Here is a 27,776-nt window from a genome sequence, read left to right as displayed (position 1 = left end):
AGACAGAAATTTGATGGAGAGTTGCACATCTCCACACACGTGTATTTCAGGATACTCTACACAGCCCCACATGTTGTGAGAGATAGCTTCAAAAATTCATTCACCTCTTTCTGCCTCTACCTCCTACACTCATACATCCATACAGCAGGCAAGATTTCTGTACACCTTAATTACTTCTCCACTTAGGGCACTGAATCAATGAGTGGTTTTGAAACAAAGGATTCAGCTACTAAAAACAGCCTGGGAAAGTGCCTGGGAAAGGTTACTGATTATAGACAGCTTCTAAGAAAAGGTGTCCAGAAAAAGAAAAGGTATCTCTGTTCTTGCTGAATATTTTTTATGTGACTTAGTGTTTCTCTCACCTTTAGTTCCCAGAACAGTTCTCATTTCCTCTGAATGTTCTGACTTCTTATCTCAAACCCTTTCAGCTTGTTGATTTTAAATTCAGTCTGGTTAATTCAAATTCAGGGCACGTTGCTCCTGAAGTCTTTCACCATTTCTGATTGCACAGAACGGGGCTGTTAATGCCATGGGGTTTTGCCAGTGAGGAAGGGTGCAAACTTCCTTCTACACTTTTTTCTTTTGTATTAGATTGATACAACACGTCCTGGGCCAGTCAGGCAATCTTGTGTTGGGTGTCTCTCACTGGGGGTTCTCTCTCCACTCAATCACAGAGCCACAGAATGGTTTGGGTTCAATCCTTAGGGATCATCTTGCTCCAACCCCCCTGCCATGGGCAGGGATCCTTTCATTATCCCAGGGTGCCCCAAGCCCTCTCCAACCTGGCCTTGGGCACTTCCAGGGATGGGGCAGCCACAGCTTCTCTGGGCAATCTGTTCAGATGCCTTAAGTGAACAATGAGCACCACCACCTGTGAAATTGTATGATGGAGCACATTTGTCCAACCAGACAAATTCTTGACTAATCCCACCAAGTCACCATGAGCTTTTCCATCATCTGGGGCAATTTTCCACCATTCATGCATTTGCCTCTTTGCACGTGAGTAAACTGTCAAAGCACACTTCTGCCTCTGGTCTCAACCACATGTGCATGGAACAGGGAAATAAAAAATGCTCTGTTCCAGGCTGAATTTGCTCTTTAGACAGAAGTGGCCCAACCACAGTGAGATCAGAGCTCTGCAGGGACCTGCCTATGCTGCTGAGGAAGAGATGAGTCTGCTTCAAGGGGGCTCCTGCTGCTGATTCATCCCTGTGATCCCCCAACAGCTCAGGGCTCACTATTATGAACAATCTGCCTGTAACACTTGGCTACCTGTTCACAATCTGCCTCTAATTTTCATGTATCTATAACAACTTATATTTATATATATTATATATATATATATAATATATATATTATTTTTCTTTTTTTTTTTCCTAGCAAAATTCACTCCTTCCAAAGCAGGAGGGAAGCTGAAGTTTGTTCCTTCTGAAAGCAAGTCAGCTTCAATTCAAAATCAGAAGGGGTCTTCAACGGTCAAAGGGTCTTTTTTTCCTTCTTTTTTTTTCTTTTTTTTAGGAAGGGTTTGATAGTGAATAATTGGAAGAGGGAAAAAAATCACCTCAGGTTGTATATTGCCACTTCCTCTTGCATCGTGGTTAATGCAAACCTTTGATTAGCCTGCTGAAGAGACCACACATTCAATAATTTGAAGCAAAAGGTTAATGGTGTTATTACAACTATTATCCCTTTTAAAATCATTATCCTCTTGTTTTTTATGTCTATATTACCTTCACCTTTCCATGAACCCACTTTACCAGCTGTTTCCCTCCGTCATAAAGTTTGCTGAACATCATCCTAGGAATAGGATAAATGCCATGTTTTATCAATCAAGCCTAAGGGAATTCTCAGCTTCTCATAACCCAAACTGTAAAGGGAGATTATTACAAAGTTTCTATTTTGATTTTTAGATTGGCCATGAGTGAAATACATGCTTAATGTCAAGGTGCACAATGTTGCAGTTACGACACCATTTTTCTTGGGAAGTTTTACACATCAGCCAAGTATGACAGCTGAAGACTTAGAAGCAACTAATCAATTATCATTAATTTTAAATAGGTTCTTCAGTTGAAGGACAAACAGTCTCTAGCAAAATACACAGAATGACTAAAAGATAATGAAAACATGATGGAGGTGATAAGCATCCCCATTTCTAAAGCATCTTCCCAACTCAGCACCAAAATCCTACTGACTTTCAGGCAGAGTTTTATCCCTCAAAGTAGAAAATGTGAAATAACTTCCTAAAAATTTCAGAGAGAGATTGGTTTCTAAATCAATTGGTGTCTCAAACTTATCTAAAAATCCTCCTTTTTTCTCCAGAGACACTAAGAGGATCCAGATTGCCCAACTTCAGTCTCCTCAAATCAGTTGCTCCCTCAGCATTTGAATTAGATCTTTGGTCTCAGTAATTAATTTCCTGGTGCAGCTCCTTTAAAGTTATTTCCTGTCATATCCATTTCTCCATTTTTCAGATCCTGTGGACACCAACAGTCAGCATCCCCATGAGTTACACATGGAGCCCAAGTTGGAACACTGGGCCTGGAAGAACTTGCATAAACAGAAGAAATTTCCAGTGAACCTAATTAAGTTTAAAAAATGAAGTGTGGAGGGAAATTAAAGGCCTTAAAACAATCAAATTTTCTAAGTGCTCAGGCTTCATTATGCCAAATAAAATTATCACACTCTTGCTGGAATTTGAAAAGAATCTGTTAATGATAATGCCTCTACATGAAAATACATTTCTTGCAGAATGGCAACAGTGCAGCATTTACTGAGCTCTTAGTAAAATAAATGAAGTGCTCTGTGATTGTGTGCTTTGAACACGGGAAAATACAGGTAGTGCATACTAATGTTTTCCAACAATAGTGTCAATCAGAGAAAAGCTGTGATCTCTGCAGATATTTAAGAAGAACAAAATGTAGGCTCTGCCTATGCCATTTTTATAATCATGGAGGCACAGCAGAAGTTAATGCCTGCATAACTTAGAGCATCAGTGGCAGCACAAGTGAGACTTTTTTTTTTTAATTTGGAACATTTTTGCTCCCAACTTCTGAGTAGTAACTCGTGATGAAGAAAGAGGAAAATTTCCCACATGAAAGATGTAATAGGAAGCAAATTCCTACTACAAAAGTGCTGTGATTGACATGGTCTTGTCATTATCATTGAAAATAATCTTCTGGTGTGCTATAATGACAAGAGGATGTGTAATGTTATTCTGATACAAGAAAAGCTTGTGTACGTTCATTGATCCAAAGAATTCTAATTCACCTTTTAGAGGAAGATAAGAATCACAGCAGCAGGCAGTTAAAAGTCCATCTAGCTCCATATCCTGACTCTGACAATGCCTAATATTTCATATTTCAGAAAAAGAAGCTGTAAAAACAGCTGCTTCATTGTGTGCATATCTAAAAATGAACAGTATTAATGGTGCCTTCTTATCTCTCAGGCTTTTCACAGCCAGATGACCACTGGTGGCTTCCACAACAGTTACCATGGAAAGTGGGTTTGATGTGAGGTCCAGTATGTGAATGCATTTGTACAGCTTCCCTAACATCACCCCTTTCTCTCTTAATATCCCACAATCTGACATCAGGCTGGAGCACCTGACAACACACAGATCACAAGGACAGAATCACACCATGATTCTACATCTCAAATCATGCTGAAATAGCAGCAAAAGCTGAATACCCCTGTTCCAAGTAAAAGCACACATTCCCATCAGCAAAGCTCTACTGTGATCCTAGGCTGCTCCCTGTCCTGCCCATCACTTGTGTTATCTCAGGCTCCTGACTCCACTTTCCATCCATTGTAGCTCTTCCTCTACATTCTCTTTTGGCATAAAGCATCCCATTATCTCCATTTTCTGCTGAGGTAATTCCTTTCCTAAGCCTGGGCAACAACAGCAGCCCAGATTGTGAAAAAATAAAAGGCTTCATGTGGAGCACCTCTGCATCTGCAATTGCTGTGCTGCAGAGCCATGTCACAAAGGTGATGGCTGCACCCACGTGCTTCCAGTAAATATCTCCCTTGGAGCAATCTCTACAGACATTCTGGCCATGCCACCTGTGTTTTCTCAGGGTTATGATCCACGTCAGTGCTCGGTGTGAACTCCTCAGGCTGAAGTGGCACCACAAGGCTCACATTCCTGCTTACAGGAATGCTCTGCCAAAAGGTGAGTTCAGATCCAGGCATGCATTTCTCTTCAGTGTGAGGTTTCCTGGTATGAGGTTCAGGTTCATCACAAGTTCAGGTTTTTTCAGTTTAATTTTTTTTTCAAAAATGCACTTCACAAAGACCTCAAACCCTCAAATTACAGCCCATATAAGGAACCAGCTAAAGCAGCACATAACTAAGAACCCAAACGAGTCTGTTAATTCCCCTTTCCTTCTCTGGCTTCATTCCCTTGAGCTGGAACACCAAACCACCATCCACACATGAATAATGCAGCTGCTGTTTAAGAGTTGATCCAACAACAGGAATTTGTATCCTCTCTCCATGTCAGATATTTATAGGAATATTCCTGACCACCTTGCTTTGAAGTCACTGAAATGCAGAGGGGTACATGATACAATTGTAGGAAGCTCATCCTCCAGAGGGCCACTCTAATTGTGAGGGAGCCACAACCCCAATAAATCTTTCTGTCCCCAGGGGACAGCAGGATGAAGAGATGTTCTAACCACATCCATTATTTTTCTCTACTCACACTCCTTGCAAAACCTATAGCAGCTGTAAACATCCAAAACCACCCTGGAGCAGTCCTCTGCTGCCCAGCTGAGTGCTGGATTTAGATCAATTTTATATGAGGGACGAGCTGTAACAGATCCTGCACTCTGAATCACTATATAAATATTTAAGTAAACAACAGGTCACTACTCAAGTGTTTTCTTTACCAGCTCATGAGACAACACCATGGTCCATCACGTGCTGGGATGCAATCCTGGTGCACTGGAGACATTTATGCTGTGGGCCTGCTTGGTGCTGCCACCTCATGAGGTGACAGAGAAGGTCCTGGCTCTGCAGAAAGGACCCTCTGCAGCTTGCACCACCACCTTTCCCTCAGCCCAGGCTCCTGAGGGATGGGACACACCTCTCTCACCCTTGGGAGGCAAGGATGGGATGTGTGGCAGCTGCGCGAGCCCATGAGTCAGTGCACGAGCCCTGATGGTTTGGTTCTCTGTCATCAGCCTCGTGCAACCTACTCTGTCCTTCCTCTGCCTCAGATTTCTACATGGGCTCCCCTACTCCCATGTGTGATTTTCCATTTTCCAGACAAAACCTTGAACTCAGATTGATCTTCTGGCCTTCAAGGCAATTGTGTTTTGTTGGACTGGGCTGTGTGAACTAACACCTGCCCAGATAAAGCCCTCAGATTACTGAGCAAGTACCTCAGAATTTGCTTTTCTCAATGTAAATAGAGTACAACCCTTAAAAACATCCATCCTGGTGCTTTCACACTGGCTGTAGTGACATATCAGACTTGCTGGGCCGCATCACTTAGAAAAGCATCTCTGACTGCTCTCAATCTCCTCTCTGTAAATGTCACTTAATTGTCTAAGAGAAATTTGGCTGACCTTTCAATTCCTGGTAATGGAATAAAAGCAATAAAAGACTGTCCATGACAGCATGTGTCACCAGCATCCATTTGTCGCCTTCTGGTGCTGATTGGGAGGCCAGGAGAATCCATGCTCCTCTCAGGGCTGCAGTTCTGGCACAGTGCTGATAAAGGGACTCATTGGTAAAAGGCCAGGAACTAAGGAAAGAAAGGAATTGTCTCTCATGCCTCCCTGTCCTGACTCCATAAACAAGTCCAGAAGGAGGATTTCTGGGTATCTGGGAACACAAAAGGCCTTGTATTCCAAGGGCTTTTGTGGAACTCCAGAGTCTGTAATATCTGCTTTCAGGGGTAAACATTGCTCTCAGTCAACTGCTTCATAATATCTGCCACAGCCACTGAGATAGCTGAAATTCTTTGCAGATAAAAGATGAGGTAAATGGACAAATCCCCCCTTTCATGCAAAAAAAGTCAGGATTTGCTCACCAACACACATCCTGGCTCATGGCTCTTCCACTGAACTCAGCTGCAGCTCAGGCACAGGGGTTTTGCCCCTTGTGTTTGGTACTGGCTAAGAAAGATGCTTGAATGGATGCTAAAGCACAACAATCTCAAATAAGAACTGCAATTTGTAAATTAGCTGTTAGCAGCTCTCATAAACACCTCCCCAATTTCCAGTAGCAGAAATAGCTCTTCACTCTCTAAACTGCCAGGCTATTAAGAACAGAAAGGCTTAGTTGGCAAACTCCTGGTGCCTGACTCATGATGAAGAGCTGCGCCTCAGCTCCCCTCAAGCAGGAAGAAGACACCAAATACTCATCAAATTTCTCACTTCCTTCCCAGCTACAGCTTGGATTCTTGGAAAACAGAAACCTTCTTGGCACAAGAAGCTGTTACTGAGACCATTCCTTATCTTATATCTTCCACCAAAAAAAAAAAAAAAGTTATTTACATATTGTGTGTCCTTCCCGTTGTGGAAAGTTGGAATCAATTCCACACTTTCCAAAACTCCTCTGGCAGGTTCAAGCCCTGGTAGCCCTGTTTTCAACATGTGCACTGAAATAAGTTAAAATATAATTACTGCATGTAGAAAATATCCATCCAAATTCAGTGACCTGATCACAGCAGCCGTTTCTAAATTAACCAGCAGAGCCAGGACATCACCAGCTACTGTAGGAAGATGCTCTCCTACTTCCTTTCCCTTCGTGATGAGTCTGGGATTATTGCTAGAGCTGTTCACAGCTTTGTGGATACTCTCCAACAAGACCTTTCTTTGTGAATTCTTTACTCTTACAAGTTAATTTTTGCATTATCTAATTTTTTCAGGCAGCTCTTTCCAACACAGTCCTGAATAAAGCATCAAAATGAGTGGAATGAAAATATAATCAAGCATGTTATATATTTCCTGCTCTGTCACACCTACTCCCACACTCAGATAACCAGGCACACACAAACACCCACACTGTGAGTGTTCATCTCCTCTTCCTTCCTTCTGGCTTACCAGAGACTAAAATAGTCATGTGGTGGCTTCCACCATTCATGCCACAACGTCACTGTGTGGGCCTGCTAAAATGCCTCAAACACCAGAAAGATGGGGAGATGAGAAAACCAATCACTCCATGGTAATTATAACAAGCACTGAGTTTTGATTCTTGGTGGGAAAAGAAGATATATTAAAAGGCAAGCAAACATCTGGAACAAGTATCACCTGACTGTGACAGAATGTGCCTATTAACTGTGTCCTCTGCAGGCTAATTGCTGGAGTTACTGAAGCCTCCCAGCTCTCTCTAATTCTGGGTAATGTTTTGTTTCATAAGCAATTTGCCATGTTTATTCATTTCCCTATCTAGCTCATTTGCACTTGCAAAGAATGAAAGGGAGGCAATGTTTGAATGGTCGCATAAACCCATAAGAGAATTAATTACTTTTATACAGGATCTAATTCATGCAGGAAAAAGGGAGTTGTGGGATTTTCTTTTTTTTTTCCCCTCTGCATCATACTCTCAAAACCAGTCTGCACACACACATATTGTACCTAATGAAATTCATCAAATAAGCAAATATTCTGTATGCACATCCAAGCATAGTCCCTTGGCTGACTACAAAAATAACCTGATACTTGTAAATGTGAAAATTGCATATAAGGAAAAGATTGATGCAAAGCTAGCCATGTCTGAGTTAATTTGAACTTAAAAAAACACCAAAATAGCACAATTTTATACACCACAATTCCCAAGTACAATGTAACATTTGCAGCTTCTGTAAAGAATTATTTCACATGCACAATAGGATGCAAACAGGCAGCAATTCTTTAGATACTCAAACAACCATCACAACAGTCATTTTCTTTACATAATTTTCATCATGAGCTGGACAATGCATGGCAAAGGTTGAAATAATGCCCATGAGTTAACCCCACCTGCAAGCACATTCCTTTTTCCCAGGTCACTATTGATTAACATAGATGTGTGTATGAACCTATAGACAATAAAAAGTGTTCCAAAGGCCTACCTGGCTCGAGGCAAAGTTCTTCACAGAAGGAACTCTCAATATGAGGCTACATTTCACAGGGTCGTGAGAAATACATATTTATCTCATTGGCTATTTATTTAAAAGCCAAGGGCCGAGGCCAAGTTTTGCTAATTTCAGTAATTACCTGAGTCAGCTGGGAAGCACCAGGCGGGTATTTTGCAGCGCCTCAGAGGGATGGAGGAATGCAGGAAGATGCAGCTGTCAGGAGCTTCGAGCAGGCAGGTGACGGAGCAGGAAATGACTCCTCGGTCACCCGTGGAAAAGCCAGCACACCACCCACCCCACACACCCCCTGGGAGATGCTCTGCTGCCAGCTTGGGCCACCACGAAACACCACGAGGCCAAGAACAGCTTTAATTGCAGTATGTGTCCAGCAGAATCGAAGCATTTTGGTTTTGTGAAAAATGCACATTTTATGATTGGCTTTTTGCAAATATTAAAATGAATATTGTATGTGTTATGTTGGAAAGTGATGCTGTATTTCTCTTAAGTAGCGTAGTAAATATAGTTTTAGGTTATGACAAAATGTTAAAATAGAAACTATGCTACGTAAGATACTTTTTTTTAAAGAGAGGAATCACACCGTGATAGCAGCCGCAGGACACCTAAATCTTTCAAAGAAAGAAAATTTATTGCTCTCTTATCAGAAGAAACAAACTTCTTCCCACTTTGCTCAGTCAGGACGACGCCAGTTGGGATTAAGAGGAAGAAGTTGATGATGACCAGACAGAAACCTGAATGGAATTTATGCATCATGTGTGAGGTGTATGAATATGCAACAGGTTATTGTTTTCAAGGGTTAATCCTCTGTTAATGTGTTTCCTTTTTCAGGCTTATGTTGCCCAGAAAAAGGTACCCGGACATCCGTAACTCTTTGTTTCTATTGTCTCATATTGTCCTAATCCAAATTGTCCAAATTATTATTACTCTAATTATATTGTTATTTTTAGAACAATTTTATTATCATTAAACTTTTAAAATTAAAAAAACCCAAACAAAACAAAAACAAGTGATTGGCGTTTTTCACAGTTTGCAGCATGTCTTAGGCTGGCTGGAGGTGGGCACGGATTCCCTCATCACTGTGGAAATGATGATTCTGGCCGTGCCCACCCAGCCACTCTGACATATTCACCGCTCTTCCAGTTCACTGGAGTTTCCTAAGCTTCTGCTTGTAAACATAACAGCAAAGATTGGCATTTATTTTTTATTCTACTCCCAAGTGGTACCTATGGGTGATGGGCTCAGTGGGACAGCACGCATTGGTGTGCACCCATGTCACGGCCAAAGCGGGTTGTAAGAGAAAGTTCTTGTACCAGGGCGCTTCTTGCTTTACAAGATGCAGAAATGCGAAATATTTGTGTGGACACGAGGTTTTCACGCTGTCCAGGATGGCTTATTTACAGCGAAATGCCTTCACCTCCTGCCCTTCAGGGGGGGTGAAAAACGGCTTCACACAGGCAGGTAACCTCCAGGAAAGCAGTGGGGGAACAGCATCACCACAGCCTTTTTACATATTTAACAGCAGCACCACATCGTTTTTCCATATTTCCATATTTAACAGCAGCACCACATCGTTTTTCCATATTTAACAGTCCTAGCCAGTCTGGCTGTCAGCGGGAGAGGCTGAGACCGCCCCAGAGCGCCGCGGTGCCTCCTTCTCTCCCATGACAGCACCCGGGGGACACGGAGAGACAAGGTTTCCCGTCAGCGCGGGGTCACCAAGGGCACACGGCTTTCCCACAGCGCCGAGCTGGCGGGCAGCGACCAGAGGAGGGGGCGAAGGACGGACGGGACCCCCGAACCGCCTCTGCCGCCTGGGGCCCCGTCACGGCGGGGCGTGAGGGGTGAGGCCCCGCCCCCGGCCCCGCCCCCGCTCCCTGTTTACCCACAGGCTGTGCACGTGGTGGCCGCGCCGCGCCATTGGCCCGCGCGCCGGGGCCCTGCCGCCGCCCCGCCAATCGCCGCGCTGTCCACGCGCTCTCGCTCGCGCCCGATTGGCCCCGGCGAGGCGATCACGCAGCGTGACGCACTCCGGGCGTGCGCCCGCCGAGTACCAATGAGGCGGGGGCGCAGGGGCGGCCCGCGGCGAATGGCGGCGTGAGAGGCCGCGGGGCGGCCAATGGGCAGCGCGCGGGGGCGGGGCGTAGCGCCGCGGGCGCTGGCGGAGACGGGCGGGTTTAAAGCGCTCGGCGAGGGCGGGCGCGGTTCCCCCGCGGCCGGGGAGCGATGGCGGCGGCCGGGCCGGGCCCCGGGGCCGGCGGCGCGGTGAAGACGCTGGCCCTGGTGCTGGAGGACGAGGCCCGGCGCGGCGGAGGCGGCGGCGGCGGCTACTGCAGCGGCGACACGGTGTCGGGGCAGGTGCTGCTGGAGCTGGCGGGGCCGCTGCCGCTCCGTGGGCTGCGCCTGGAGGCCGCGGGCCGGGCGCGCGTCGCTTGGAGCGAGAGCCCCGGCGCGGTGCCCGGGGCAGGCACGTGGGGGGTGGCGGTGCGGGCCCCGGGGCCGGGGCCGCGGCGGGAGGCGGAGGTGCGGTACCTGGACATCCGGCAGAGCCTCCTGCGGGATCCGCCCGAAGGTGAGGGGGGGCGCGGGCCCGGCCGCTCCCGCAGCGGGGGTGGCACCGGGGGAGTGGCGCTGCGGGAGCGGGGAAGGGCTGCGGGAAGGCGGCCGGCGGTGCGGGGGAGGCGGAGGGGAGAACGCTCTGTGTGGAAACGGGCACCGAGACCTGACGGAACGGGCACAGGGACCCAACGGAACGGGCGCCGGTCGCGGGCACCGGCAGGACAGCGCTGCCGCAGCGCTCGGCCCCGGGAGGATCACCGCCTCACCCGCGGCCTCCCGAATGATGTGGGGGCTGAAAAACGCCGAGCAGGACTGGAATAGAATAAAATAAAATGCGCAGCTGGATTCCCTGGGCTGTGTGGGTGCGGAAGGTTCGGCCCCGCCGCGCTGGGTGTACGGTAGCAGCAGCCCCGGGCAGGGAAGCTGCCGTGGAAGACCCTGGAAGCAGCCGGGCTCATCAGTGGATTAAGGCGGCAGGGGAGGCTCGCTGTGGCGGAGCTCTGTCACTCACACACTGCAGCACTACGGCAGCGTTGGAAAAAAAAATTAAAGGCAGAACGACGACATTTCGTTCTGTGAGGGTGAAACGCAGCTCAGGCTGATCTGTAGGGAAAGTAGATTCAGGCCTTGTCAATTGTGTAACAGTAGGCCCGATGTGAATAAATTGGGAGCTCGTGTATTTATAGTATTACTTCATGCTGACCTTAAGTGGCAGATTTTTCAGCACAGAAGTTAGTTTAATTGTTAGCTGGAAAAGTAGATTAATTGTTGTCCTGCTGAAAAGAAATTTACTTTATGCCTTGGAGAAGCCATTTTGGATTAGAAATTGGCCACAGTCCTGCGCTGAATCTCAAGGTCTCCCATGTTTCCTTGATTTTTGTTTTTCATTGAAATCACATCACAGCATAAATAAAGTACGGGCCACAGTCCAGAACCCACTGGGATCAATAAAATCTTCTTGCATCTGGGTGTTTTTGTACATAAATAATTTATAAAAGTGTCTGCTTTGTTCTATTTCTGGAATAACTAAAACATACTATTCATTCTTGTCCTACAGGTGAGGAAAACTTAATTCTTCTAGATGGAAGACACGAATTTCCGTTCAGCTTTCAGCTCCCTCAAGAGTAAGTTCAATAATCCAACCTGAAGGGATTGTGCTGGATGCTGCTTGTAGTAGAACATTAACTTAATGTAGTTTGACTTGTGTTTTTTTTAGTATCAGCTCTATATATTTGTCTTAATCAAGCACCACGCAGACAGGCCTTGTTTGCTTCAGCTTCCCCAAGGCCCTAAAAGTACAAGCTGTAAATTGGGAAATGTTTACATATGCAGGAAGTGTTAATGTTTGGAGCTGAAATATTAATTGAAGGTAATGGTTTTATGACTGCTCGTTGCAGACCTCTGGTGACCTCCTTTACTGGGAAGTATGGCAGTATCCAGTACTACGTGAAAGCAGTGCTGGAGAGGCCTGCTGTGCCTGACCAGAGCGTGCAGACAGAGCTGCAGATCATCAGCCATATCGATGTCAGCTCACCAGCTCTCCTGGTAAGAGGGTGCCCCACTTCTCCTCCCCCTATAAAACCAGCTGCAAATAAATAAACCATTTCTAAGCAGCATTCACATCCAGCCATAACCCTTCCCATGTTATTCCAGAGCATCATTTTCTGACTTCTGAAAGCATATAAGCTCCCTAAGCTTTTCTCTATAAATAGATTATCTTAGGTTGTGTGAATAGCAAACAGAGTGGCTTTTTTAATACCATTGATTACATCCCTGCTGGCAGAGATGCTCCTGCCAAAAAGTTAGGCAGGCTTCAGATGCATAAATAAGGCTTAATAATAGTAATGTGTGTGTGCAGAGTAGTTACTCTTACCAGAGCAACTACATTCACAGGGCTGCAGTGTCCTAAACTCTGCAATAATAGTAGGTTGAGGAGCAGTAATTAGAGAAGAGTATTAATCATGCCCAGCCTGTCATTTAGGCTCTGGCCATTATGTTACATATCCCTGCATTTTGCATGTCGTTTTCTACCATGAAGTGTGTGCATGCAGCTGCTCCAGAGATCCTTTCAGTTATTTCCCTGTGACAGATTTGGCCACATTAAAGCATTGAGTTTTTAATAATCACTGGAAATACTGTAGAGTAATAAGAAAGATCAGGCATTAAGTAATGAGTAAATAGGCAAGATGGAAGCTAATGAGCTGGATTCTTTTATCTCAGCCCATATTATGAAAATAATATAAAATTATACCTTGCACTTTCATGATAGCAACTGGATCTAAATGGTTATTCATTTAAATATGAATGAGTCATTTCTATTTTATTTAAAATGGTAGGATAATTTTAACATCATGACGTGAACATAGAAAAGAGATGTTTTGAGCAGGCTTTTTCCCCCCTCATTACATGCTTACATTTTAATCCATTCTAGGCAGAACTTGGGGTATTTTGGCAGTGACATCTGTAAGCAGAATAGTCTTTATATTCATTAGTGAGGAGTTTGAAGGCATCATAGCCACATTCTGTAAGGACAAAGCAGACCATAGGTTATTGCACAGAAGACACATCAGGATGGCAGTGCCAATCTTAATGGATTCCAAGGCTACCACCAAAAGTGCAAAACAACAGGGTTTTTTTCATTATAATAAAGAAAATACAAAACCAATTTGCATTATTGTATTGACTAAGTGTTACTGCCCAGTAAATCATTTTGAGTAGCTTTGATCCTGGCCTGGACACTTGACATGTGTGCTTGTGAGTTTATTCAAATGAAAATGTTACAGGCAGTGTAAATGCCATCCAGTGGGACAGTCCTTGAATAATAAGATGGTTTTTGTCATGCCTCTACATTTTTGGGGGGGTTTTGTGGCTTGTAAGTAATGAAGGTGCATCCCCTTAGCCCAGTGTCTACATATATTTATCCTTTCTTAGAGATAGAAAAGTAAAAAAAATCCCTGCTTAATTGTTAGTTGTTTGCAGATAAAATGAATTTTGCATTCTTCTGCACTGAGAAACATGGAGATAAACACGACAGTATTCCATGAGACCTTTAAAAAGTTCATTTTGAAGACAAAGCACATGCAGAGACACACTGGTCTGTGTTACTTTGTACAGTCTAAATACAGACTGGGATTTCAAAAGAGAAATGTTCAGATTGCCACACCTTGATTCCATTTCACATGGTGGCAAAAAGTACGGTTGCACTGAGCAGTTCAGGGATTCAGATCACGTGATTTTAGAGCTGGATTGCAATGACTGATATGCGTAACGCTAAACTGCAAGTGATTGAGAGCTTTATCCCATAAAATGAAAAATACTCTATATTTTATAGACACCTGTTCTAAGAAGTCAGGAGAAGATGGTTGGCTGTTGGTTTTTCACCTCTGGGCCAGTGTCTCTCAGTGCCAAAATTGAGAGGAAGGGATACTGTAATGGTAAGAGTAGTTACCTTAAAAATGTAAATACTAAGCATCTGATAGGTTGGGATTTTTTTCATCTCAGTGAAGCCAACACTTTGTAGTTCAAAGAATAGTTCTGTTTAATAGAAGTAAATTAAGATCCATATGAATTCATTTTTTTCAAAAACATCTTACCTTTCCCCTTGGGAATATAAATTGAAAAGAAGTCCTGTTAATAATCTTACAGAAAATCAATGTACATTTGTGTGTAAAGAACAACAAAATGTTTTTATCTGGGATAAAATACTTAACTGGGATGTAATTAGGTTTTTACATCCTATTTGTGTAGGTTTACACTTTGGTAAGAATGAGCTTTAGCAGCTTCTTCTTCATCTTGATAAGATGAGATAAATTGAGAAAATAAAACATCCTGAAATTCATTTAGTACTATATAAAAGGAAGATTGGGGCGTAATTTGCAAATAAAGCTTTTATAGCTTGTTCATATTATGCTTAATGTTTCAAAATGAATCATTGTTTATGTGTAAAACATAGTGGGTGGCTATAATTTTGCCTGGATACCACTCTGAAAAAAATAAACTGGCTTGAGGAAACTTACCAAGTATTGTTCTCCTAACACTGCAGATGATGTACGTGCTGTGTAACTTGCTTTGATACTCCCAGAGGAAAGTTGGTAAATACCAATTATTCATTGGACTTTTTCTGTCTCTAAGGGGAAGCCATCCCAATCTATGCAGAAATTGAGAACTGCTCTTCTCGTTTGATTGTTCCAAAAGCTGCCATTTTCCAAACACAAACTTACCTGGCCAGTGGGAAGACAAAAACCTTCCGTCAGATGGTTGCCAATGTCCGAGGAAACCACATTGCCTCTGGGAGTACAGATACCTGGAATGGGAAAACTCTGAAAATCCCACCTGTATCCCCATCTATACTTGACTGCTGCATTATTAGAGTAGAATATTCATTAGCTGTAAGTATTGGGTTTTCAAATGTACAAATTTTAGATACTGCATTCAATTGGGAACAGAAGAATTTACTGAGTAGCTGTTAGGTTTTTAACTTGGGAGCTACAATAAATACAGATCCAGAGAAAGGTGTCCCAGCCCCTGGTGGGGGGTTAGATCTAGATGATCTTTAAGATCCCTTCTAACCCAAACCATTCTATGACTCTACAAAAAATAAATATCATAAACCACATACATGAGAGACTGAAGGTCATAAAGAGATTCTGAGATGGAAAGGTGGGAATAATGTGGAAAAGGGAAAACTGTTTCTGAGGAAGAAGCAGCTTAGTTTCAGACATGCAGGGATTGTTTTGGGAAAGCATTTCAAGCTGAATGGGGTCCTTAAGTGATTCTTTCCAGAAATGGGAAGATAAGACTGAAAGTCAAGTGCATAATTATGTTTGTCAAGATAGTTTGTATTTTTTAATGTCACTTAGAGACAAGTTACAGAAAGAATGAAACTGCTGAAAAATAAGGAAAGCTGCCAGGGTATTAGCTAAGCATATCTGGGATGACAAAGCTCTTAATTTTTAAATTTGCAGTGTAGGGAGTAGGGCAGCTTTTAAGAGCAGCATTCAATGGGGTCTCATGATGTTTTTTTCTTCTGTTTGGGGGTTGTCACATAGGTGTATATCCATATTCCTGGTGCTAAGAAATTGATGATTGAAATGCCTGTGGTGATTGGCACTATTCCATGTATTGGATTTTCAAGCAGAAACTCCAGCATTACCAGCCAGTTTAGTATGGATATGAGTTGGCTGGCATTGACCATGCCTGAACAGCCTGAAGGTAATAAATACATATTGAACTGTCTCTACTCCAGCACAGCACTGTCTGCAGCAGATGGGTGCAGTGCCACTTTAAGGGCACTGCCAGGGATGTAGGCAATGGAAATCTGACTCACTAAGTTCTTAAATTCAGATCCAAAATGATTGGAGAGGTTACCCCAACTCCAGCCTTCCAGAAGTCTCTGTGTACCCCATCTGACTGAAACAACAAATTTCTGATGTAATCTGCTCAGTACTGATTATATCTTGATACAACACAAGTTTGCTGCTGGAGTTATCCTAAAAGTACAGCACTCTCTGTATTCCTGCTGAATCACCTGAGTTTACTGAAAACATAATTTTAGTTACAGTATTTATGTGTTCAATGCACTTCCAACACAGTTTTTATGTAGTCCTGGCTATACTGTAATGCAGATGTTCTTGCTGTGAGTGAGTGAATAGTTTGAAATGTGACAGAAGCATCTCTTGTGTTTCAGCACCACCAAATTATGCTGATGTAGTGTCTGAGGAAGAGTTTTCCAGACATGTTCCTGCTTATCCACCTCCCATTGACTGTGAGGAACAGTTGTGTTGTCCTGTCTTTGCTTACATACAAGAGTTCCGGTTTCAGCCTCCACCTCTTTATTCAGAGGTAAGAAAATAAATAGCAGGTGGTGTTTTTATTGTCAGATGGCAGAAAAAACCCAAACACATACCTAAATGCAGGAATTGCAGGCAGTAATTGTTGTCTTTCTTCTCTCCTTAGATTGATCCACATCCAACTGATGTAGAAGAAGTTCAGCCCGTTTCATTCATGCTCTGAGGATTTGTAATGCATCATTGTGATGAATGTCTTAATCTTTCTGCTGCTTAAGCTGGTAGTGCAGCTAAAAAGGAAACAGTTTTCTTTTTCCAAACTTCAGTCTGTGTACGAGAAAGGCAAATGAAAATGGAGAAGGAGGTATGAGCACGTTTGGTGATAAAGAGAACCTGCTGGATTAGTCTGCACAAAGGATAACAGGGGAGCAGCTGAGCTTGGGATACTTGAGAATTACCTGAAAACACTGAAAAGAAAATGCATCAATGAAATACTGAATGTTTTCCAAAAAGTGGATACACTACACAAAGTACGAGGAGATGATGTGTGGATCTTCTGAAGAGAAAAGAATTTCTATTTTGTTTGCAGTGCTCTGGAAGAATGTACATAGCAATGTCAAGAACTCCTGTAGTAGAACAGAATGTGGGGTAAGAAAACATTTCCAAAAGATCCCAGTGGTCAAGGGGCTTCAGCTTGGCACTGTCTGCATCCAGAAAAGGAACACTGCTGCATCACAGAGCATCACACTGGCTGGGAAGCTGCCCTTCTCACGACTGCCAAGTGGTACTATTTCCTCATTCATGATGGTCCTGAGGACACCGTGATGACAGAATGGCTATTACACAATATTGCAAAGGCAACCATTTCCTGAGTGCAAGACACAAGTGTGGAACAAACAGTAAACTTTGAGATGAGCTTATGCACTATGCTTTCTTTCAAGGGATTTCTTAAGGGAATTATTCTAACCTCTTCTACTGTGAGTTCTTCTTCTGCATCTTAAGCCTATGGATAGCATGATAAGGGGAAGCATGGCAAGGGAGAAACCTTTTGCCAGCAGCAGGTATACTTAGCAAAAAGGACAATATTTATTTATTCAAAAGCCTTTATAAGCCTACCTCTGTTTTGGATATTTACTTATGGTCAGATTTGAGACCAAAAAAAGTCTTGTTAAAGCTCCAGTATACTTCAAGGTTCTAAAAGGGACCCTAAATGGTTTCTGTGGTTAGTGAATGAGATAAGAGGTGTAAATATACCCAGAATAGACATAGCTTATAACTGAAGTGAAAGCAGACATCAGGGGAATAAAGTTCTCTGGTAATGGCACAAAGCTTTTCATTACTCCTGCATTTTTGTCTAAAGATCTATTGTCAGGGGCTGCACTGGTCATTTGCTATCCATACTATATTTGTTGGTGTGTTTCATTGTTTGTTTTTGCTGTTTAATTTTGTTTTGGTGCAATATTTTAATGTTTTCTTCCTCAGGTCATTTAGAACAGTGAGAGTTTGTTGCTGCTAAGAGTGAAGGCACAGCATTTACTTGCCCTTCTGCTGCCTTCATTTAAAAGTAGAATGTTTGCTTCCTGCCAGCCATCAATTGGGAACAGTAAACAATCACCAACAGATCACTTACAGGAGCAGAAAACAGCATTGTCAACATGCACGTTTACAGTCCTGTCTGAAATACAGGGGATTTTGGACTACTAGAAACACTCCATATGTCTTACAGAAGGGTTTGGGGTTAAAACCCGGTGCTTCATGTGGTAAAACAGTGTACTTTCTGATAATTACAAAAATAGCAATTCTGTTTCCTTCATTCCATCAATAACTGCAGTTTAAACAAAGTCTGAGTGATTTTTTATGAAATCTGTCTTCACTTAAACAGGGATTTTTCTACAGGCATACACGGATATATATTTTTAGTCTTCTTTTAGTTTAACTTCCTTACATTGTCTAATTTCTAGCACTTCACCTCAAATCCCTTTTGCATCAGTGTGAGAGACAGACTGGTGGAGATTGACATTTCCAAACTGCAGTTACTCCTTTCATTTGCAATATTTAGTATTGTTTTCTATAGCAAATGCAGCTTTAACCAAAATTTGAGTGCATGATTTAGGAAGGACATTCTAGAAATGATTATTTAAGTCACAAGGTGTAGCTCTCATGCCTTTTTGTTTAAGTTAGGGCCTGCCCATACAATCAATGCAGGATTTTCATTCACATCATTTGGAAAGGGAACAAGCATCTTTTCCTTAAACAGATACCATTATAGTTACTTGAAAAGTAATTTGGTTGTGTAATAACTTGCATGGTAATAATTCAAAAAATTAGCTTAAAGAACATTAGGTGCTTTTTGGACTGTAATACCTGATAGGTGATGTGTGCTACTTGGCATAATCATGGTCAAGCAAACAGCAGTATGAAGGGTAAAGGTGTGCTTTTTTTTTTTTTTTCTAAAATCCTTGAGTTGTTTTCTATTCTTTGCAGATAAACTGTGGCCTTAGATTGTTTGCTGCAAAAAAGTCAACTCTTAAGTGTTTCTTAGGAAGCACACATGGCCCTTCAAAGGAGGGGTGAAAACATGATTAAGTTCTGCTCTCTGGCACTTGGCTTAGTGCAGAAATTGATCCTTAAAAATAATTACTGTTTGCACAATAATAAGTTCAATATGCAGGGGCTTTGTTTTGATAACTGTGAAACAGTTTAAAAGAGACAAAATAAAAAAAGCTGTTTAACATACAGGAACATGATTGTATTTTGTACTAATGAATGAGCCCCATGGGTTCTTTGTTAATAAAAGTGTCAAATCTAAATTGTGCTGTTCATCTCTGGTTTGGTGCTATGTCAAGAAATACCTGTATTCTACCCTACAGATCTCTAATTCTTCTCTGATCTGGGAATTATGCCTTCATCTGTCACTGTTTTAGTTCTCTGAACTATTCATAACCAAGAACTGGAACAAATTGATCAAACAGGGCCTCCTCCCACCCATAGTCATTGTGTAATAGGGGCTCTTACCCGTAAGGATTGAAGGATGTGAGCTCTAATTGGATCTCTCATCTCTCATATTAATCTTAGAGGATATTTCATTGTTTCCTGTTGACAAGATTAGAGCAACAAACTAAAAATAAATACATCAGAGCAGCCTTAGAACCAGAGTGCAGAATGAGTGAAGCAGAGACCCTGCTGCTGTGGGGAAAGAGGTGACAAACTGTGCCTGCCCCATGCTCACCTGAGCCAGGAGTGAGGTGATGAATCCATCAGGGTCCTGCCTCCCAAAGGTTTGAGGAACAACAAACAGCTGATTTCTTTTCCATTTTTGAGGGAAGATGGCAGATTTCTTCCTGGAAAAGCATGGTGAAGATGCTGTTCAGGATTGTGGAATCACAGAATAGTTTAGCTTAAAGCCCATCCCATCCCATCCCAGCTCTGTCATGGGCAGGGACACCTTCCACTACCCCAGATTGCTCCAAGCCTTTCCAGCCTGGCCTTGGACACTGCCAGGGATCAGCCACAGCTGCTCTGGGCCACCTGTGCCAGGGAGGAATTTCTTGGGCCTATTCAGGCACCAGAAACAGCAGAGGAGTCATGACTCATGAAAAGGAAAATTCAAAACCTCAAATACTGCTCTTAGATTTTTTTTCAAAAGCTCTCTTACTAAATGATAGTTAAATGTCTTACCATTAAGTTCACAGTAGCAATTCCACTTCAGCCACTGTTTGCTTTTATAGGGGAGTATTTCAGTTGACAAGCTGTAACTGTCTATTAAAATCTGTTTGGTGTTTAAACAGGTAGTAAAAAGCCAGGCAGAGATAGAGCAGCTCCTGCAGGCTCGTGTTTGCAGCCCTGACCCTTCTGATGTTTGCATGGAAACGCACAGAGTACGTACAGAGCAAGAGAGATCATTTAATCAGCTCCTGGGGCATGCTCCAAATTATCAAAATAGCATGTTCCATGACTTCACCACCCACTTTGGACAGCAAAAGGGAACATCTAACTCAGTTTGTAGAATCTCTGCTATATATATAGCAATAAAAACATGTTGGGAGAGCACAGTTTGCAAACAATGTTGATTTGGAGATAATCAGTTGTTCTACAACTCCTTACAATACCCAGGCATTTGTGCTCTATTTTCTAGTAAAATTTTGCTGATTTTCAGTGCTCTCCTCAGGGTAGTGACTTAGCACAGGGACACAGAGCCCAGCCTTCAGACTGCTGCCTGTTCCAAAGCTGATTATATAATATGTTAACATCAATATGGACAGTCCAGGCTGCTGCACAAAGTAAATTCTCCAAAGAACTAATTAGGTCTAGGATGAACCCAGTCCACTTTTAGTATTACCATTTTATATATGGCATAGAGAAGGTGACAGTCTTGTTCCAGATTGTGTTGTCATTATATCTAAGCAATTAATAGGAAATCACAGTACAGAAAAGCTCTGCTAGAATATCACTGCATTACTGACATTTTAAGACAAATGACTAATAATAATTTTAAGTCAAAAAACTGTGAAAGGTGGTTTTATGTGGAATAGAAAATGATAACTCAGGTGAGAGTTCACTGGAGTGGCTGCTCATGCCAGAAACATGCTGTGGGCCTTCCTAGCTACAGATTCAGCTGTGCTGCTGCTAGATCTCCAAACACCCATCCCTTCAAAAGAAGAGAGATCCTTCTTAGTTTTGGCTGACATTCAGCCACCTGGCTGCCTGTAAGGTGAGGAGAAAAATGAAAGCCAGGGTGAAAGTTGGAGCAAGTCGGCTAAACCCAGCCAATTTTTGGCAATGAAAAACTCTGGTTTTTACAGCACCTTGTAACAGCATCAGCCTCCCCATAAATGAGGCACTGGGCATTGACAGAGATGAGAACAGAAGTAAGATTTTGACTGCAAGGTCTTAAAGAGGATTGTTGCACACCCAGAAAGATTCCAGTTCTCTGTATAGGCCAGTCCTGTTTGATGTCATGTCTAGAATCAGGTTGTGTTGGTCACAACATACCAGACCCCAGCTGGAGGAAAAAGTGATTCTTATTGCTGAACTAATTATACTAATCAATGCACAAAAGAGAGCACAAGTGACAAAAGTTACAATGTCATTTAAATCTATTAAGGCCTGAAGTGCTTTTCTCCTACATCTTGATGTGATGTGACCAATTCAGTAGCCTTAACAAATTAGAAAGATACTAAAGGAAATATTTTGCTATCCCGAGTGTAAAATGAAAGCAGAAAGGGAAAAGCATTGACTGACCTGACAGATTCTCCTTCTGCAGTAGCCTGGAGGAGATGTGGCTGAGAGGGTTTGTGTCCACACAGTCTGATCAAGTTCTGCACTCTGTGCCCCAAAAGTGGCATTTTGGTGTGAGCACAACTCTCCCTCACTCAGATCCTGGAGCAGGTGGCCTCATCCATCAGTACCTGCCCTGCACAGACACAAGGGACAGATAACAGCACCAGGAGCAAGATGAGAAAGGCTGGAATTCAGGGAGCCCTCCCAAGCTGCAGCCAGACCTTCTCCCACATCCCGGGCTGGAGCAGCTGTGCTGTCACCTGCAAGGACGGCAGTGACACCAGGAGCTGCTCCAGCCCCACCTGGGAGTCTCACACTTCGGGGGCAGAGAGCTGGAGATGTCTGTTAGCAGAGGTGTGAAATAAAAGTCCCCAGGAAGGGCAGCTTTGCAGGCTTTCCCTCATGTGATCCCACCTGCCATCGCTGTGAGAGGACTCTACACTCATCCAAACAAATTAACAATTCATTTCCAGCCCTGACACAAAGATTAACCCTGCCAATTAATTCCTTAATCTCTTGCTGCTGACAAGGCTCACAGTTGCCGTGTGGATGCCTGTCCACTGGGGCCTGGAGCAGGGCCATTCTGTTTAATTAATGCTGCATCCAGGAGACGCTGGAGCTGATGCTCCAACGGATTCCAGCAACACAAACCAGAGCTGCAGCTCACACACCCCCCTGTGCTCAGCACCTCCACAAGGGCACACCCCACCCCAGTGCCTGTGGCAGCTCCTACTGCATAAACAGGGCACTTTAACCAATCCAGAGACATTTAGCTGTGATTTACTTGTAGAAAAATTCTTGATATCATCTCCACAACAGATGTGATCAGAATTTTGCATGTTTCCAGTAGCAGCAGGAAAAAACAACCCACAGAAGTGTGTCATCTCCTTCCTCCTGCCTCAGCCAGCTGACAAATGTTGGGTTTGGGCTTGGGGCTGCAGGGAGGAGGAGCAGCCAGGCTGAGGCTGCTTCAGAGGGAGAGGCTGGATGAGAACTGAGCTGACACGAGTTTGGAAACGTGTGGAGTACAGTAAAAAGGAAAAGCAATGCTCAGTCACCTCAGGGAATCTTTGTAAACCAGCTGTAACAAATTGGGTCAATTTTCCTTTGTTTCTATAGGTTTTGCCATATATAATTAAACAGACACTGCCCATTAAGGTGCTTTACAAAGTGAACTAATACTCAATAAAATCTATGAATAATATTAAATTAAAGACTAAAACCTCTGGACATATAAACCAGGAAACTGCAGGTGTATAAACTAAGCAAGCAACAAAACCCCCATAATTTAGTGCCTGTTACAACTAGTCCAGTGGGTGGAACAAGTGAAGGGATCCCAGAACTGCAGGGAACACATGGATTGTATAAACCCACACGTAAATGGTGTTTACAGAGAAGGATGAGGAAGGAGGCAGGATGATACACTGGACAGGACACTCTGCTCCACACTGAAGTTGGGTAATGTCTGCCTTGGGGTTTTGTTGTTATTGTTGTTGTTTTTCACAGATTTGGGCTCAGTGCTCAATCATACATTGAACTCCCTTCACCCAGCAAGGGTCAGGGTCACCCCCTTTGCAATAGCCGGACAGACAGAGGCAAGAAAAGCCTGGACTGTCCTGCAGCCCACCTGCTCCTGACAGGGCAGAATAAACATCTGCTGTTGGGGAGTTACGAAAGGGGAAACAACTTTCAATGCAAAAATTGCATCTACCTGATTGGAACAAGCTGTGCAGGTACCTGTCACTGGTCACCCTGCAGAGGTGTTGCCTTCAGTACATCCTTTTTTAAGGTGTGCAGCAAAGCCAAGAGCAGCTTGAGGGCTGGAGAGCTCAGTATTTCTGCAGTGCAGGAGTTTTTGCAGACACCGTGTGTGCCATGTCACTGGAGAGCCAGCTCATCGTGTCCCCAGGGTTTGTTTCCATGGGACTTGACACAAGGACAAAAACCTCATGGGCTCATGACATGGCATTTTGTGCAGGAACCTTAAGCTGTCCTTGTTGATTCTTCTCAGCATTTCCTTCGTGAGGTCACCTGGTACCAGTCCTCAGCAGGGTTTGGGGCTCTGGGCACACGTGGCTCCCACAGGTGTGTGTGGCCAGGGGTTCATTTGCTGCTCTCTGCAGGATGATTTGGCAATTCCTTGCTTTCTGGAGTTGTCACACTGTCTTCTAGGAGCTCCTGCTATAAATAGGTCTTGGGTGGATGCCAGGGATGTGTTTTTTCTAGGCAGAAGCCCAAACCTAGCAGTGAAACATTGACTATCAAACATGGCACACCAGGACAGGGACAGAGAGAGGGGATCTGCTGGTTGTGTATTGTGTGCACATTGTGTGCATTGCTTAGAGCAACACCCTTCCCTCTTGCACTCAAGTAATTTCTCTTTCTTAAACTCATTTATGAAATGCAACTTTCTGCAATCCACACCAAACACTCTGAGCAGTGCTCAAGCCATTCACAGATAATTTGCCTCCATGCTCAGCTGAGCCATTCTGTCACCTCCTGATGCATTTGGCACATCACAGGCTGAATCCTCCCTCAGCCCCACTCCAACCCCTGCCTCAGGGCAGTCCAAAGCAGAGAATTTCCATGAGGACTCAGCCTCCCCCTTCTGCTCAGATAGGCTTCACCCAGCAATCACAGCAATCACTTGCATCTCCTGTTTGATCCCAGCCAAACTGTCCTAAGGGGATCTGGAACACACTTGGGATCCAGGCATGTTGGGAAAATGACTTCAAGGCTGTTTAGAGAGGTTCCCATGCCTACAACAGCTCAAGGGGATCCCCATCTCTGCCTGCAACACTCACTGTTAAACACATGCTGCCAGAACATTTTCCTTTGGGGAGGGAAAAGCATGACAGAGAATGCCTGACATGGAGTTCAGCATCAGCCTTGGCATGTTTTAATGTAATGCAGGACGGAAATCCAGGATGGACCAGGCTTGGTTGTTTACCATCCCCTCTCTCTCTCCCCCACCCACGCTCTCCATCCATTACAGTGGTGCCACTTTTCCCAGGCCTCAGCCATCACCCACAGGCCTGAGCAGGCAGGGATTCCTCCCACTCCTTCTACTGCACCCTAACTGCTCCCTCCTTCCCAGACAAGGGCACGCCAATCACTGTTATCTTGGCTGCATCACAGCTCCAATCCCTGAGCAAAGAGGAGCTGTTCTATCCCCAGAGCTCACTGTTCAACCCTTCCCTGCCCCTCACGCCCAATTCACAGGGATCCTCCAATCCCTGCCAGGGCAGGGGGTGGCAGAGGAGGGCAGGGAGCAGGGCTTTGCTGTGCTCTTGCTGTCACACTCTCTGTGCCAGCTGAGCTCCTGTGAGCTGAGCAATGGAACCATCAAGGCTGTGCCCCAGCCCTGCTGTGCCGATCCTGCCATGGCTGGCACGTGTTCCTGGCTCTCTGGCTGGCAGGGCTCTGGGATGCACTCTGGGATGCCAGGAGATGCCCCTGCTTGGTGAGCCTCCATTCCAGGAGGAGCAGGGCAGCCCTCCTGCCCGCGGTCTGGCACCATGACACGGCTCACACACCACGGGCCTGCTCCTGTGCCAGTGCTTGTTTGAATAATGGCATTTTCATCCTGGCACCTGCAGAGATGTTTGCAATTTGCTCTCTTGCACCTCAGTGTTTTAATTGATCTCACAGCCTGAGATTTTCCTAAAATATTCAGTGGTTTCATGGCCTTGCTTTGCCTTCAATAGACTGCAGTGTACAGTGATGTGTCACTTGTTCTCTTGGTGATCTCAGCCTTTCCGGGCTCTGGAAATCCAGATGCTGGCTTTCCTGCCCTCATCCCTTGGCATCCCCCTTTTCCTGTTCTCATCTCTTGGCAATGAAATGAAACTAATTTGCAAGAAAATCTACTGCAGACATTGTTGTCTTCAGCTGAGTGGAAACTCCCAGATGTTTTTGCTGCTGCTGGCTTAGGAACATTTGTGGTTTCTGGCATGTCCTTGACAGGTACGAAACCTGTACAACTGCTGAGTCATGAGCTGCACAGGGAGTGACACAACACACCCCACAGCCAACTTCCAGAGGTGGCCTTTGGCTGAAAATTCCCTGGGAGGAGGCAGAGGTGAGCACCGAAAGCATCTGTGGGGATGGCGTGGGCTCCGGGCCAGCGGCAGCCGGGAAGAGGTGGCCCCAACCAGAAAGGGGCGTGTGGCTGCCACAGCCTCGTGGAGGATTAGGCAAAGCTCCTGGGCAGGACAGCTCACTTGGAATCCTGCTCCTTCTCTGAGTGATGGCTGTGACGGGGGTGAATGGTGTCACACCTGCCTGAGAGCTAGCAGCAGAGACAACTCTCACTCCTACCTACCCAAAACACACACGTGGCATCCCGTCCTCTCACCCCATGCACCCCAGGGCATTTCTGGCAGATTTTAAAGGAATGTAATTACAAACACTATGAAGAAAAAAGGGTGAGAAAACATTTAGTCTCCATCAAGGACACACTTGGAAGGAATTTGTTTTTCTGCATCAATTCTCTGATAGCCAAAGGATTCACTTTTTGGAAAGCATCCAAAATCCACAGCTGGAAGTCTGAGTTGCTTCTCTCTGTCTTTTAAAGCAGAAGGGAAGGAATGGCTCTGGAGAGACCCTGCCACTGCTGGGCAGCAAGGAAACACTCTCCAACAGGGCAGCTCCAGTTTGGAGAGGCACATCTGAGACACTGCATTGAATGAGCCAGGCTGTAAAGTATGGAGGGGCAAACAAAACCATCATCACCACACACAGACCTCATGGCCACAGTGATCTCTACTGAGGGACCACAAGGACACAGTGCAGTTTGCTTTAGGATAAACAGGCAGCCCAGTACATTTATCCAGGGTTACTCATGCCAATAGCAGCCACAGCCTATTGTAACATTACCAGAATTCATTAGGTGCTTCCCCGCCATCCATATGAGTAATAATAATAACAACGATTAATACTTCACACATGAACAAGTTAATCCTGCTCTTTTAAAAGCAAAAATATTGCTGCCCTTATTTTAAGGGTGGGAACCTGAGATAAGCAAGGAGGGTGACCTAATCATTGTTATTCTGTGCAGTACACGATCACTTACGGTTTTTGGCACCTGATTCACTTAGGTAATTATTTTTGTGATCCACCCATAAGTAGAACAACAGCCACAAAGGTTTGGAAATGGAGAACAGACCATGCTGCTTTGGAGGATACTGGATGCTCTTCTCATTACCTCTGACTGGAGGCAACAGATACAGGAGTTTTGGGGAAGAAAAGCAGGATATGATGGAGGAATGCTCCCTGCTTAGACCTTGGCTCCAGACCTAGTGAGCATCACAAGATTCATGCACATTCTCACCCTACCCCAAAACTCTTGGTGTCAGGGACAGGCACAAAAAGGGGACAAAGATTTTAACATCTGTCTGGAATTCAGCCATGGCTGGATTCAGCATGATGTAGAAAGGACAGAGGGTCACCCACCTCTGTGCCCACAACCAGCATGAGAAAACATTTCCCACCAGGCAGAGTCAAAGCTGTAGTTGCCAATCACTCTGTACTTCCAATAAGCTTGTCCTGGAAAACTCTCCAAATGCTACTGACCCATCAGTCTTTATCACATCCTGCTCTTTGTGCTGAATTCACCAAGCACACAAACCTGCTCCCACTTTACCTACCTCATAGCTGTTTATTTCAGATAGCATAAACTTCTGCTTTTAGCTTCAAACACTCAATCCCTTTATAAGAATAAAATATTTAAGCCTTTATATCAAAATCTCCAAACACTCCATAAGCACTACAGTAATCCCCATAATACATATCCATCCTGCAGTCAGCCTCCAATCTGTACTCATCAGAGCAGTTTTCCTGGGGGATTCAGGAGTCAGTGGACTCCTAAATCCCTGCCTTGCTCTCCTACACCAGAGGTGACAGGGGACAGGCCAGGAGCTGCAATAGTTTCTGTGCATTCAAGGAACCATTTTCACCCCGTGCCTACATCAGGCACACTTCAGGAACACTGGAAGCTTCCAAGCTGGAAGAAATCTCAGTGGAGGAGGCACTCAGAAAGCTTGTGACTTAAACCAGCTTACTCCTGA

The 27,776-nt window shown here is 44.2% G+C and overlaps 1 protein-coding gene and 1 long non-coding RNA gene across 2 annotated transcripts in view; one reads left to right on the top strand and one right to left on the bottom strand.

Annotated features, from left to right (window-relative positions):
• Nucleotides 1-10,230: 10,230 nt before the first annotated feature.
• On the top strand, nucleotides 10,231-19,233 carry ARRDC4 (arrestin domain containing 4). Its single transcript, XM_005483526.4, has 8 exons — nucleotides 10,231-10,655; nucleotides 11,700-11,766; nucleotides 12,040-12,187; nucleotides 13,974-14,076; nucleotides 14,774-15,030; nucleotides 15,691-15,853; nucleotides 16,329-16,483; nucleotides 16,598-19,233. Exons 1-8 carry the CDS (start codon nucleotides 10,310-10,312, stop codon nucleotides 16,652-16,654), a joined length of 1,296 nt encoding a protein of 431 aa, XP_005483583.2. The 5' UTR covers nucleotides 10,231-10,309; the 3' UTR covers nucleotides 16,655-19,233.
• Nucleotides 19,234-19,387: 154 nt separating this feature from the next.
• LOC102069869 (uncharacterized) overlaps nucleotides 19,388-27,776 on the bottom strand; it is an 81,746-nt gene continuing 73,357 nt past the window's right edge. Inside the window, exons 3-6 of the long non-coding RNA XR_012582084.1 lie at nucleotides 23,420-23,948; nucleotides 21,670-21,841; nucleotides 19,658-19,769; nucleotides 19,388-19,521 (exon numbers count right to left, since the gene is read on the bottom strand). This is a non-coding gene — a long non-coding RNA (uncharacterized LOC102069869). The remainder of the gene's footprint in view (nucleotides 19,522-19,657; nucleotides 19,770-21,669; nucleotides 21,842-23,419; nucleotides 23,949-27,776) is intronic.

The sequence above is a fragment of the Zonotrichia albicollis genome, chromosome 11 (assembly GCF_047830755.1).
Source record: "Zonotrichia albicollis isolate bZonAlb1 chromosome 11, bZonAlb1.hap1, whole genome shotgun sequence".
NCBI classification, from domain to species: Eukaryota; Metazoa; Chordata; class Aves; order Passeriformes; family Passerellidae; genus Zonotrichia; species Zonotrichia albicollis.
This window is presented reverse-complemented; position numbering and strand designations above follow the sequence as displayed.